General features: G+C 52.9%; 1 protein-coding gene across 1 annotated transcript in view; it reads right to left on the reverse strand.

Annotated features, from left to right (window-relative positions):
• Positions 1-346: 346 nt before the first annotated feature.
• Positions 347-14,843, reverse strand: part of LOC122385117 (formin-like protein) — a 50,525-nt gene continuing 36,028 nt past the window's right edge. The window contains exons 6-18 of the mRNA XM_043373120.1: positions 13,787-14,003; positions 11,583-11,659; positions 9,163-9,334; positions 8,632-8,775; positions 7,550-7,783; positions 6,390-6,824; positions 5,776-5,986; positions 5,187-5,479; positions 4,699-4,978; positions 3,808-3,958; positions 2,925-3,057; positions 2,454-2,585; positions 347-1,156 (exon numbers count right to left, since the gene is read on the reverse strand). Of these exons, the coding sequence (XP_043229055.1) occupies positions 938-1,156; positions 2,454-2,585; positions 2,925-3,057; positions 3,808-3,958; positions 4,699-4,978; positions 5,187-5,479; positions 5,776-5,986; positions 6,390-6,824; positions 7,550-7,783; positions 8,632-8,775; positions 9,163-9,334; positions 11,583-11,659; positions 13,787-14,003 (2,698 nt within the window). The 3' untranslated portion in view covers positions 347-937. The remainder of the gene's footprint in view (positions 1,157-2,453; positions 2,586-2,924; positions 3,058-3,807; positions 3,959-4,698; positions 4,979-5,186; positions 5,480-5,775; positions 5,987-6,389; positions 6,825-7,549; positions 7,784-8,631; positions 8,776-9,162; positions 9,335-11,582; positions 11,660-13,786; positions 14,004-14,843) is intronic.

The following is a 14,843-nucleotide window of genomic DNA, read 5'->3' on the forward strand; positions in this document are numbered from 1 at the left end:
GGTGTGTTGGGAAGAGAGGAGTGACCTGCGTGACAGTGACGGCGACAATTTTCAGTGATCTGCGGGGACCGTTCAGGACACACGTTTCACATCGGATGCAGTCGTAAAAGACTACACATTCGTCGTCCCGTAGAGCCCGTGTTGAGGGTTTCTGCTCAGGGGGGGCTTATAATGTTTGATGAAAGTCCATCTGGGTTCAGCAGCAAGTGCTCCGGCAGTGTTCAAATGTAGAGTGTTCAAATACCCAACCACAACCATTTCAACTCTTATATAAGCCTTTGCCCCCAGCAAGTCCCAAGATTCATTAGTTCCTCGCGGTGCCTCCCCTCAGCGACACTCCAGAGCGTTACGTGTGTGTCGTGTATTCGCACGTAGTAGCGGTGTATAAAATAACGGCAGCGCCACGGCGCCAAGTCAAGGCACAGGCAACAGATATGATCGCGGACCGCGGCTGGTCCACTTCGGACCACGGGTGGACCATCGGTCCGCGGCGTCAGTACATTCGTTCGCAGTTTAACAATATCGGCAACTATTTGTAACTTGCGTCGACGGTGGTCCTTTGAGCCACATCGGCAGAGGCGTCCCATAAACGACCTTTACACACGGGGGCGGCTCGCATCCCCGCTAATACAGCATATTTCACAGTAAGGCGGAGACGACGGGTATGAGGCGACTCTGGGCGCCGCCAGCCTCCACACAGTAGGTATCACAGCCTGAAGTACCTCCCGGTACGAGAGAAGGCGATTGACAACCCCCTTGGTCCCAACTGGAGACGAACGGCACACAGACGCAGAGCACCGAAGGCACCACACAACCACTCAGACCCCCAGCTCATCCCGTTCCATCACTGGAACAGAGCATCCCCTATCCGAGCGTTGTTAAGGCGACTCGATCCCACTGCGTCCCTGCGGTGCGCTCTGTCTCCCAGCGCCCCCTCTCACACGTCCATGGGATCCATGGCTCGGGAGAGCCGCGCCGTCTCAGTACGTTTACGCTGACTGCGGCGGACGGCATCGGCCCGCCGGTACGGCTCGTTTTTCAGACCGAGAAGGATGTCCTCGAGCGCGCCGTGGTAGACCTCCTCCTGGCCGAGCAGTTTCTTGTCGCGCACACCGGCGCCGCGCACCCGCGACTCCAGCTCAGACAGCACCTCCGCCTGCGAGGAGGAGAGGGGAGGGGAGTTATGACTCGGGGCCCTTCGTGGTGTGCTGGGATGGAGCAGTTGGCCCCCTCCTGTTATGTTGCGTGTATAGGACGGAGTAAATCATTGTCATGTGACAGAACAGCCAGAAACAACAAACAGACCAGGTGAAAAAGAAAAAGAAAAGAAGATATCATCAATATCAAATGCCAAGTCAAAAAGTAGAAGCCAACACCATCAGCTGCATAACTTTGCTTTAAGTCGCTAATGCTCACTGCAAAGCATAACGTGACAATCATCATGGCGAGAAAAGAGAAGTTGTTGTGGAAAAAAAGGATTGTATTTGGTCCATTAGAGAATGTAAGCAAGGTTCGTCAACGCAAGGCTAAGTGAGTTACGGCGGAGCATTCGGCGGTAACGGGTATAATTGAAGTGTCGAGCACTCGTGAGGCGATTCTTCGCACCGTCGTCCACACCTCAATACCAGCCATAGATAGCCGGAAAGCATTGGGATGACAGGGCTAAGAGAAAGAAAAGTCAGGACGGAGTGAAAGAAAGCTCGATAAGAGCGCTGATGCATATGTGCAGCAAGCAGAGCGAGTGAGGGAAAGCAGAGTGAAGCCGGGCAGATGTGAATTGCTTCACGTCATTGGATGGACGCGGAATAATTGATGCCATAGCCAGGTCGGACCCGCCACCGGTGCCACCAAGCCACGGCCGCCACCGCTGTCCAGCCCCGATTTAGCTGTGCACGCCGATCAAACGTCGGCACTAAGTAATTTCGATCGCCACTCACGGGACTTGGCGACAAGGTCACCTGACGGCCGTCCGCGGAAATACAGCTTCCCACGCCTGTCAACAGGTGGCAGCAGCGGCGCAGTGCGACCGACCAACGGGAACAAGCGTGCAGGCGTGCAAACTCCGTCAGCGCAAGGGAAAAGGCTCGGAACGCGCCGAAATTAAACTGGCATCACTACTGGGGATGGTAGTGATGCTAGTTGGTGTCCATGTCTCGGACGGACCTAAGGTTAACTACAAAAGATCAAGCTGACTACGGAACATATCTACGAGATTTGTTATTGGTCTGTAGAAAAGTGTAAGAAACAGGCGGCGTCCAAGAAAGGGGGAGAAACAGATAAACAAGCAATGAGACAGAAAACAAAAGAAAACGACAAGTTTGATAAAAACACGGCGTAAATCAAACATAGCTATGATAAAACGAAGAAAGATAAAAACGAAAACCGTTGAACAGCAAAGCACCCAGATAGACACCCCAGCCCGCCTGTGTTTCGGCCACAGCGCTCCCGCGCACCTGTTGTTTCTTGGCGTTGATTTTGTTCCTCCTGGTGACATTAGCCACGTTGTTGTTGTCGCTCTTGGCTGCAGCCGCGGCCACCGCCGCTGCCTCCATCTTACGACGCTGCTCGTTCTCCTTCTCCACGTTCTGAGGGTCAGGTCAGGTCAGCAGGGGTCAGATCAAGCCAGCGGCGGTCAGCGAAGATCAATTAATGACAATTTCAGTCGGATGAGTTGGTGAGTAGCCAGTGTTGCATCTAGTAACGCGGAAAACCCTCGCATCTCCTGAGTGGCATCCCCACCCCGACATCCACGCGGCCCCATCCTGTGAAACAAGTAATTCGTAAACAACTTTGCACTATTTAGCAGTTACCAAGTTTAAAGTGAGAAGCCTTTCCGCCACACCTGAGTGACCCACCTCCAGCTCGACTTCCCAAACCAGTCCTTCTCTCTACCAAACACTCGCAGGAATCACCCTGCCCCTCACCTGGTAGGCTCGTACGAAGCGGCTCAGGGTGGCGAAGAAAGTGGTGGCGTTGATGGTGCGCACACTCTCTCCGAACTGCTCCACCACTCTGCCGAACGCCTCCTGCGCGGAGGTGCACTCGGCACGCACCCGACTGCGGGGGGAAGCGGGGGAAGGTCAGTTCAGGTCAGGTCAGGGCTGGCCAGGAGTACTTTACTACTCAGTACTCGGGTCAGGCGGGCACAGGTGCTCATGACGTAGGAGTAAAGCAACGACGACTGGGTATTTTATCGCTCCTGCTCGGTAAAATAGCAGCCAACAAAAACAGCTTGGTGCTTGATATTTACAAGGAGCAGACATACCTTTCACAAATCACTTCCAAGCTTAATAATCCAAAATGTGACCCAGTCAGGTGGCAGCTACATCAGAACACAGACTTTAAGTCAGCCTGCATATTGTGCATAAGCAAAATTATTCGATATTGAAACCAGACATGTCACTATGACTCACTCCATCGTGAGTAGTTGCTCAAGGCATACCGTAGATTACACTATCAGTCAGACGAGGACACGTCGGTTTGATAATTAGCGGAGGACCGCACATTCTGCATTACATACCTACTGTGACTCAATGTAACTACCAGTTATCAATTTCAATCGTGCAAACTGCACAGATATAAGCGCTGATATTCGGACTACAATTGCATTCCCTCAGCGCAATGTGTGTCGATCTAATTCAGCCGGCCTACTTACAGCTGTATCTTCTAAATAGCACCCAATGCAAACACATCCGACCAGTCACACTCAACGAGCCCTGTGCTCGCTCCTGTCCTGTACCGCTCGTCCAGTCCCAACCCACACCGCCCTAAACCCCGTCAAATTACACCTCTCCACCCGTTACTTACCGCAGTTTCTCCTCAGCATTGGCCAGGAAGTCTCGGAGCGTGATCTTCATCGCCTCATCCTTGACGTTCTGCCGGACGAAGTTCTCCCGCCGCGCGCCCTCCATCCCCTTCTCCAGGTCGGCGACATCGGTTAGCACGTTTTCCATGGATACTGCGGGAAAAGGAGAGACGAAGTGAGTGATGACGAGATGGGGATACGACAGAAAGCAGCAACGAGCGTGGGTTTTACAGTGTTCGGGAACTGGAAGAGTCTGAGGGGTGGACTGATGCTGGTGACGTGGGTTGCTTGTTTAGTTTTGGGGGGCTTTAGGGCGAGCCGACTACAAATGTCATTTTTTGTGTCCCTAATATTACATGGTGGAGGTGGATGGGGAAACGGAAAGAGGGGTTAGGGAGGAGACTAGTCGTTGGGCAGAGGAGAGTGATGCCGGAAGGACAAAACGATAAGGCAAAGCCGAGCAAGAGATAGAGGCCGGGCAAGGCGGAAAGGGAAAGGGCTTTCAATGGCATAGCAAACAGAAGATTGCTTCGGTATTTGTTCTGTCAACGACGGAAGGTAGGAAAGTCAAGGCATAGACACTGAGTCACCTAAGTTTACATGGGAGGCCGGAACGGGCTGGTATCGTAGGGTGTTTGCGTTGCAATGATTTGTATACGGGAATCACTCCAAGAGTTGGCGACACCTCAACAAAAATGACGCGTAAAAATGTGAATCAATGAATCATCAATGGCTCCATCTTTCCGCACAAAAACAACAGGGAAAGGGTTCATGGAATTCCCTCTCCGGTCCATTCCCTCCCGAAGCATTCAAATTAGCATTCTAACCCACTCTGCCCTATACACCCCTCCCCCACTCTCTCCACCCCTCTCCCCGCTCTCCGCTCCTCTCACCCTGCGCGGCCTTCTCCACGAAGGTGAGCTCCGTATCGAACCCGACTGCCTCCGGGACCCGATCCCGCACGGTCTGGGCGATGTAATGCAGCAGACACTGGCGCTTGTCGGTCGACTTGGTGTCCGTCAGGTTATCCAGCGAGCTCAGCTTGAAGCCGTAGGCCGGGCCGCGCTTGGCACTGTTCATGTAGTTACCGAACGCCAGGATCACTTCCAGCAGGCGGCGGAACTTTTTGGAGTTGGCCACAGAGTTGGAGGCGGCCAGCACGGCGTGGATTTGCTGCCGGAGGAGAGTTCAGCGGGTTAGTAAGGCTATGCTCAGGTACGGCTGTCCTGATGTTATTCAGGCAAGATCGAGGTCTGAGATAAATAAAAGGTCCATGTGGGCTACCTGGACGTCAGCACAGAATGAGCCTACATACAGTGTAAAAATACAAAGCTACTGATACCCCCACTTCCAGCCCCCTGTCGGCACAGCGGCTACTCACCGGCTGTATAAGGTGAATATTATCGAAGAAGTTGCCCATGTAGGCCATGACCGACAGCTTGTTGGCCAGTCTCTCCACGCGACTGAGCTGAATCAGGTACTGGTCCTCGTCGGTGAGCGCCGACACGTCCTTCTTGTCGGCGATGTACTTGTTGTAGAGCTTGGTCTCCTCCTCGGTGGGCACCATCCTCTGTAGCAGCTCCACCATCTCCAGCGGCAGCTCCTTGAGGCTCAGCAGGTTGATGGCGCGCACCACCTCCTCCACCGGACGGTCCAGCTTTCGGCGGGAGATCGCTGGAGATGGAAGGGGTGGGTTAGAGGAAATTCTGGGAAGTAGTACACGATGAACCCCTTCATATTGGTGCTCGCATTAGAAAGAGAATAGAGAGTAGAGACTCGCGATTTATGTACAGAAGGAGATGCTTGCAACCTATACGGAAGCCTTACTCTAATGATTTCAATGGGATGTGCAAACTATTGCAAGCCAAACACACAGTTACTTTTCTTACGAATCACGGTCATCAAGAACCTAACTCTTCTCACAAAACCCCCTCCCCCCTCCTCTGACCAACACCTCCCCACCAACTGACCGATATTCCTCAGCCTGGTGTGCTCCAGCAGTGAGGTCTTCTCGGGTTTCTTGGCCCGCCGACTGCCCAGTGTCGACAGGCCGTCGGCCGTGTCCACAGAGCCGTTCGGGAGGATGCTGGTGCCGATCTTGAAGTGCTCCTCAAAGTCGGTAAAGTCGATCACACTGGCTAGCTTCTCGTCGTCCAGGTCGTTGAAGACAGTACCGCGCACCTACGGAGGAGAGGCAGAGACGTCAGACTGCTGTTTCCGAGGATAATTGTTGGTGGTATGGCGTTACTTTACTATGCTACGTTACCATACTATGCGGTACGTTGCATATTTTTGCTTGTGCTTTCAATATCATGAGTCATGACAGTGTCCCTCAAAAAGTCAGTCATATTGAAGCCAGCCATATTGATCAAAATTTAAAGTACTTCAGTTACAGATAAGATCATTTATCAATGGCAATGGAAACCAGTAAGATAAGGGTTGAAATGGTCAGCGTTGTCTTCGCTAACCCCGCAGCACCCTATGTGTCAATTATCTACCACAAATAATCGACCCGTAACGTCCTGTCCGTCACACACCATCCCCCTCTTTACTTCGTCACAGTCGGCAGCACAGTTCGGCTCACCTGGTTGGGTTTCAGCGCGATCCAGTTGAGCGTCGGCAGCTTGTACTTGGTCTGGTGTCTCCGTTTAATCGTCATCGAGCCATCGCCCAGCAGCTGATTCTGTCCGGGCGGCGGGGGCGGCGGCGGCGGGCCGCCCCGGCCCGGCAGGCTCGGGGCGGGCGGGGGAGGCGGGGGAGGAGGAGGCGGGGGAGGTGGAGGAGGCGGGGGCGGCGGTGGAGCGGCCGGTCCGGCTGGCTTCACAGCCTCCCCGCCCGCGCCGCCGGCGGTGCCAGCTCCCCCTCCTCCCCCTCCGCTGCCGGCCGCGCCGGACCGAGGCAGGGAGTTGGAGAGGGTCTCCAGCTCCTGGATCTTGTTCTCCAGCATCGACTGGCGCCGCTGTGACTCCTCCTCCTTCTCCGTGACGGCGCGGCGCAGAGTCGTCACCTCCTCCGTGAACTGGGAATCACACACACGAAAGCTCGTCAGTGGAAAGCTCAATACCCCCACCGTGAGCAGACATCACCAAGATATCGCATTTTACATAATGAGGTGATGACTTTTGAAGACTCGCCGCCGTAAGTTTGAACTACTATTTCGTTTTTACGGCTCGATTTTCAGAAGCCACAAAAAAAACGAAGCACAAAGCAATAAAGTACTGATAAAAGTAAGCTCCCAGGAAGCCAAGTAGACAAATGTCGGCACAGCGATATTTGAGGTTGGTCCGAACTTCGAGCTAACAGTTTACTGAGACCTAAAGGTGACTCACACACTGATTGCGACGGTGTGAACGCGTGTTTTTAGAAACCTGATTGATAGGACCGCGTCTGTAGATACAGAATACAACACCCATTTCGGGCCCATCCTTCCCTCCTATCCTAACTCAATACCCTTTTTTTTCCTCACTATGTCACGTCGTATCCCTCTATTTCTCTCTCCCTCTCCCCTCAAACCTTCATGCACCTGTTCATACAGCTGATCCCTCCTTCCCTCTCCCCTCTCACCTTTTGCGCCTGCTCGTAAAGCTGATCCCTCTGTCCACCTCCCTCCCATTTCCCCTCCTCTATCCCTCCCTCCTCCCCTCTCACCTTTTGCGCCTGCTCGTACAGCTGATCCCTCTCTCTACCTACCTCCCTCTCTCCCTCCCTCCCTCCCTCCCTCCCTCCCTCCCTCTCCCCTCTCACCTTCTGCGCCTGCTCGTACAGCTGATCCCTCTCTCTCCGAATCTCTTCCACCGCCAGCTCGGCGTCCGCCAGCTTCCGCAGCGCCTGCGCCTCGGCCTCCTGCAGCTCCTCCTGAAGCTGCGCCAGCTCAGACTCCAGCTCGTCCACACGCTCGATGTACACCACCTTGGTCATCGAGTCCTCCATGAGGGCGGCCACGTCGAACTTGTTGTCCAGGTAGGCAGAGATCTGCACCTGTGGGACGGGAGAGGGGTGGTTAGAGGCGGAGATGGTGCAGCTATGGTGGTGACGAGGAGTTGGTGGGAAGGGACCACTGATCTGCAGGAGAAGGGCGATGCAGAGCAAAGAAGGTGACTGTAAAAGGATAAGGAAACAATGTTTCGTGTTTTACACAAGATGTACTAAAGAAAGCATAGTCCTACAAAATGGCGAAAATGGCAGCACAAACTGTAGTCTGTAAGCTCTGTGTTTGATCTCGCCGAAACAGAATAGTTTCATCGAGTCATCCCAATAAAACCACTGCGAAAGCGCGCCTTCCCCGCCTGAACTAACTTGGAGCGGGGAGGCGGAGCGTCTGGGGGAGTATGTGTCCGCGGAGGCAGCGCTTCTGGGGGAGGGTGTGTCCGCGGAGGCAGAGCGAGAGCGCCGGAGGAGGAAGGGAGAGGAGATCACCGAGGCCGGGTCAAAGCGGCGATCCCCCGGCACACACACCTGCGTCTGACGGTATGGTGGCAGGGCCGGGAGCGAGGGAAGGCGAATTAGAGGCGGCTGGGGAGGTGGGAAATTGTACAGCAGTGGATCGATTTCACATGGAAGCTGCCGAAAAGTATTACCTGCTAAGATTATTGGGAAAGATAGAGTTGGGAAAAGGACAGCATTGGCAGACGCGCTGGTGTGGCGCCATACGCAAATGGTCAAGAGCGCATCATCATTATTTAGTCTTATGATCACACAGGGTGTATCCTATATTCCATAACATATCATCCAAATCCACATCTCGGCTCCACCTATTGATTCGCTCCGCACCCCTGCACTCCTCCCACGCCAATCCGCCGTCCTCCACCCCGGCGCGAGTCCCCCACCTGCAGTTCCTCGCTCTCAGTGTTTCGCAGCTTCTCCAGGTAGCTGTCCAGCCCGAGCACCGAGAACTCGTACTGCAGGTGCACGCGGAAGTTCATGTCCTCCACAGAGTGCACCACGATGTTGATGAACTGCATACAGGCCACCTGAGGAGAGGGGAGGGCGGTGAGATGCCGATCGCAGGCTGGGAGACGAGTTGGTGCCATGGAAAAACTTATGTTAGCTCATCAAAGGAGCATATAATTATTTCATTGCGGACGCCCGCATAATGCACATGAAGTGAAACGCGTGTACGTAAATTTGACCCATTATGTATGTATACTGCAACAAAAGGGAATCATAGAAGCAGGAAAAGGCATCCTGTAGATTTCAATGTTATGCTATTAGAGGCATTTCATCGACAACTGTCACCAGTGATCAGTGGCGGGTCAGAAACACTACAAACTAGGCTTCCTTCCTAGAAACCCTCTTGCCCTCACTCACTCCCTCCCTTTCCTTCTCTTCTCCTGCTCTCCCTTCCCATCCCCACTAACCATGAACTCGATCTGGAAGATGTCGTACTGCACAAAGTACTTCATCAGCGTCTGGAAGCGGAAGTCCTCGGCGCACACATCCTTGAAGTTGGAGAATGCGCCCAGGATGATCTGGTGCCCGCCTTTGACCAGGCAGATGGCCGCCAGCAGTTCCAGCACCAAGGCCTTCGTCCTGACGAGATGGAGGTTAATTAAATAATCAGCGATAATGTGGCATGATATGGGTCATGCATGACCGGGAACCGGCGGACTGGATGCAGCAGCGAGGGCATCGAGCTTGTAGTGTGGATGCTCAAATACTGAACGTAGATATGCGATTCAAACTGCTAGTCACTTGGTATAATGCATGTAATGATAAATTGGCGCAATATGGTCGAGTCATGAACACCGACTACGGGTACTTATGTTGCGTCCATACTGACATGCGTGCAAAATCAACACACGATCATGACGACAATGTCCCAAAATTTGTCGATTTGGGTGGGAAACGACATGCAAATGAAATTTATTTTTCACTCTAACCACCAATTTCTAAGAATAATTTTCCACTCCCAACCAAGAAAACCTAGATTTTTTACCAAGAGCAGTTGTGTGGATGCCAGGTTTAGCATCAACACATTACACGCTAGAATAAAATGCATGCTTTTTGTCGTTTCTCACTCTTTTTAGATCTAATCGAATCAGCGGTTTTCCACTCTCTCCCCTCTTTTTATTGGGTGATTTTCCCCTCTGACACCCAAGACAGAACTCGATTTTGGGACACTGATGACGATAACACATGGAAAATATGACAAACAAATTGTTTCGAGCCTGAACACACCAAGAAAATGAAAACGACGATACGCTTATAATTGACTGATAGTGAGCTATTTGTTTCTCAGTGGTTTTAAGCGATGTACGTCTGTCAGACCCCGAAATATGAAACAATAAAATGCTAGCCTACGAGGGAACTACGCTCCGAATGAAGGGTTACATGTGCATGCAATCAATATGAAAACGTGAAAACGCTTAACACAAAATCCGCTGCAAGCTCGACGATTTGTACCAACCCATTCATTTCTAGATCTTAAATCTAATCCATCTACCTAGGATATTCTTTTTTTTGTAAAACATGACACGATACAAGGATCTAGCGTGCTTTATCAAACGGGACTGGGTACGCCACGATCAAAACGGAATCCACACATCAACGCGGATCTGCTGTAATATAACACCATTCCACTAGCTACGCGACAGCATTCTAAATTTTACTCGACACCTGTCGGCTTACACGGCCCAAATCCAGACGGTCGCTGACAGCGGCTTTACAACAGGAAACAAGGCACACAAGTCACAGACACATTCTGCCGACATAGCCCCATAGAGCAGCATGGCAACACTACAGAACGGGTTAGACCACTACCCTCTCCCAGGACGGCGGGCATCTTACGGAAAAATAAGAATAAATGAAAGTGCAGCATGTTTCATACTAATTCAACAACGCTTTGCGTACACAAAACGCACCACTCTGCTTCCCTATATCGGGACTTCCCTAAAAAATACACAGCGGAAGTGTGTTTGGTGATTTCTTACCACCGGGAATATCCAACGACAACCACCCAGAAATAGTCAACCAAAGCGGTAGCTACACAAGGATAAGGGAATTCCCTAGACAGGCAGCGGCAGCCTGTGATAGGCCTTGTGGCCACAGTCGTCCTGTGTCCTGATTGGAGCGCAAAAGCAAGAGACACTGACATTAAATGTGCCACCCTTCCTCCCAGTCTGCTGTTGATTCCCTTTTGCCAATGCAGCCCCTTCCCTTTTGCCATCAGTGCCGTGCGGGGCGTTCCGCGCCATTCCCGTCCACATCGAGATATACCGAGGTCTCAGGTCGATGTCAACTGCCTGTGATCAAAATGGTCACACATCCAACCGACCTAAATGATCCCCCCGGCCCGTGCCGTATTGTAAAGCCGCTGAACCACGAACCATACTGCAACGCCATGTCATATGCCCATAACAAACGTCCGTACTATACTTTACAATCGTGGAACTCCGTGCCATCTGGCATGGTCCGGTCGAAGGCACTGCTCCCGGTCCGGCCTCCGGCACTCTACCGCACGTGCCCAGCATCTCTGCACTCCGTATGGGCTGTTAAATACCTGAACACCTGCCGCGGGGGCCCGACCTAACCCCGGAGGCAGGTGAGACGCCCACTCCAGCCCAGAACGACCCTACCGCTACCGACATTACGGCCGGCTGAGCGGCCTCGTGGTAAGGTACGATTCAGCTGCACGCGGGTTTAATTACATTAACTGAGAGGAGCTTCAAGTATGGGTTCAGCATTCGGAGCCAGCTATTTCCCTACATCTGCGCCAATGTTCGAGTCAGTCATGAACAAATATGCGCTGCTGCTGCCTGGACACATGTTCTTATCTCACCTCAAGCTCTTGTGGTTGAGGCTGAGGGCGATGTTGTTGATGGCCTCCTGGTGTTCAATGACCATGTTGAAGCCATACTGAAACAAACAAGCACACACAGGACGTCAACAACATCCATCAACAGCATCCATCACTACACCGGTCTGGGCATCACGTTCAGAACATCAGCACGCAACTCTGTCTATGTCATCGTGTGGGAGGTCGTAGTGGATGTGTTTGAAGGGAATGAAGGCGCTAATGCAAATAGCAGGGTCACCGCGCGCTGAAGGGAAGGGAGGACAGCGGGCGGGCAGAGGGCGGGACCGGGTATCAGAGGATGGGGTGGTAACAATGTAATTGTCAGGGCGAAGTCCGGGAGATGACGGGATGGTTACGAAATATTCCAACACACAGCAGTGGGTCCGGTGGTCTGAGGGAGGCAAGCTGGAGTCGCGAGGGCGGGTCTTGAGCCACAGAATAGGTGGAGGAGTGACTAGTGCAAAGCAAGATAGGTGTTGTTTGTAATCAGATGCAAGAGCAGATATGATAGCTAGAGCGAGCAAGTAAGAGTAACGCCTCTGCAACACAAATCATGTCCGTTATTCGGAGGTGCGTATTTCTAGATGAAATTATCAGCAGAGCAGAATGAGATAAATGAAAAAAGGCAGACCGAAATACAGGTAGAGAGTGAAAGCGGAGAGAAGAAAAATGAGTGAGAGTGAGAGAGAGAGAGAGAGAGAGGGAGAGAGAGAGAAAGAGAGAGAGAGAGGGGGAGAGAAAGAGGGGGATAGGGAGTGAGGGGGAGAGGCCGCTAGCCGGACGTCGTTCGTCGTCTCTATCAGTCATACCGGACGCGACCATCCGGTCAGAGCCGAGCTTCGTGTTTCAGGGCAGACAGCCGAGCCGCTCTGGGTGTCACAGTGTGCCGTGCCGGGAAAAGGCTGTCAGGGTGACAGGGTGTCACAGAATGTGACAGATGTGTCACAGTGTGTGACGGATGGGTCATACTGTGGGTAGGTGTTATCAGTATGATGATTATGATTTTGATGATTTAGAGGTTGAAGGCGCCCGGACTGCCGCGGTGGTTATCGGTGTAGCACGGTGTAGCAAGTGTTAGGGTAGCACTCGACTGTCGCCAGACTGAGAGGAACCTATCACGTGCGCACAACGGTGCAAACAGCGGCATTTCTGGCTCTCCCCAAGCCGGCCACAGTCCAGCAGGTACACCCAAGCCTGCCCGGTGACGCCCACACAATCAATCTCCCTCCTCCCTGAGTTCGGTCGGCACGGTGACAGTCCCTCCCCGGGTGGCCGGACCCCCACCCTGCCGCCCCTGTGGTGAGGGCAGCCAGCCCCGCTGTCCGTCGGGACGGGTACCGAGGTGTTGTTCACCTCAACAGCAGCGAGGAGGGAGGCGCGCCCGAAACACACCCCACAACGCCAAGCGGTTAGAAGGCACGGGTCAGTCGGTTCAGCGGAGTAGCCTTACCAATTACAGGTTTACCACCGCGGTAACGACAGGAGCCGTCGATGCCTAATGAATTTTGTCCCGCATGATCCCATCGAACGGAGCAGTGATATGCCTCGTATGATTCCTATCGAATGGAGCAGTGCTATGTCCCGCATGAACCCTATCGAACGGAGTAGTGCTGCCTGTGACTGCTCTCCCCCTGAGCCGTGACAGGTAGCCACGCCCTCAGGCGAAGCCACGTCTACCTGTCAAGCTCATGAACCGTGACACCCCATGTCGACGAACCTTACATAATTAAGTTCTCCTGCGAAGTCCCTGCGTGGTGACGATGCGACACTATTGCGAGCGGTATAGTATATGATGATTTATTACCCCCCCCCCCACACACACACACACTCGCCCAACCTCAGCTTCCAGTCTCATTACAACAGCCAAGGTCAGCGCACCGGTACCATTTCCGGTGCCGTGAGAACACAATGAGAACCCACTGAGAACCCACACGCCGCCGCCACCGGCGCATGAGTAATATGCATGAGAGTTGCAGGCTGCAGAGGCAAGGGACAAGCCATAATCAAAACAGCAGCTTGTCACTCATGTCAAGGATGCTCACAGAGGATATTTAAATATACAACGAGATACAATTTGAATAAGAAGAAGCACTGGGTGTATCTGACTGAAACAACATAAATATCAATATAATTGAACAAAGCACGTAATAAGAACAAGATAAGCCATCATTTAGAGCCAAACTCACCTTATTGTTCATAATGGCACGCAGACACATAATGCACACGTGAATATCGTCTTTGGTCTCTCCCATGTTGAGCTTGCTGATGTGCCGCGAGGCGTTTTTGAGTTTGTGCGAGTCGAGCTGGTCGAGGTAGCTCTGGCGCGCCCAGTTGGCTCGCTCGAAGCGCGGCGGCGCCTCGTCGGCCTCCTCGGCACGCTGTTCATCTACCCGCTGCTCGTGGCTGGGGAGCAGAAAAGACAGCAGACTGGTCAGATGGAACCGAGGGAAATAGCATGGATGAAGTAGTCCCTAGGTAGTTGGTAATCCATGGAAATAGTAAGCCGAGGGTGGGAAGAACACAGTGGGTGACGCGCCTCCGAGCTGCACTGGATAGAAGCGTTTAGAATGGCGTGATTTCAAAATCATATGCTTGCTCGCTCTCCAGATTTCTTCTTTCCCGGAAAAAGCTGCTAGCATTTGACGGGTGAAAATGACTGAATTTTGAAGATGGCCGGTTTCTATATACGACTCATCGAAAAGATTATGAATTCACGCTGTTTTTTTCCTCCAATAAGCTGGATATTACATGAAAGCTCTAAAGAGCTTATTACGACAGCCTTCGTGGTCAATGGTCATTATGCCGTGACTGGGTGGTCACTGGGCTCCCACACACCTCCCACTGCGGCGCAGCGGTGCCGGGGAGGGGCGGGGAGGCGGCGTTTCCGGTCCACGGGAGGTCATTACCATGAGCAGCACGGCACTTCGTCACGTCACCCACACCCGGGGCCACCCTCATACACCCCGATCAGAGAACATACGCTGCCCCAGCGGAGGGTTAACGTAAACAAACCGCGCCTCAATCTAAACAAACACCACAGGAAACATGACCTATACCACCAGTCCCAGATCGTCAGTAATTTACGGTAACGGTGCGTGGGTTTGGCGATACATGTTCATGACAGTGGCCCGATCTCAGACAATGGTCACCCTGCTGCTCAGTGCTCAGTCACGGTTTGGTGCGAGCCGCACCGCGCCGGTCGGGCCGCCAGACCACCGCGGCGGGACCAACGTGCCGTGACCG

The sequence above is a fragment of the Amphibalanus amphitrite genome, unplaced genomic scaffold (genome assembly GCF_019059575.1).
Source record: "Amphibalanus amphitrite isolate SeventyFive unplaced genomic scaffold, NRLGWU_Aamphi_draft 000209F_arrow, whole genome shotgun sequence".
In the NCBI taxonomy this organism is placed as follows: domain Eukaryota; kingdom Metazoa; phylum Arthropoda; class Thecostraca; order Balanomorpha; family Balanidae; genus Amphibalanus; species Amphibalanus amphitrite.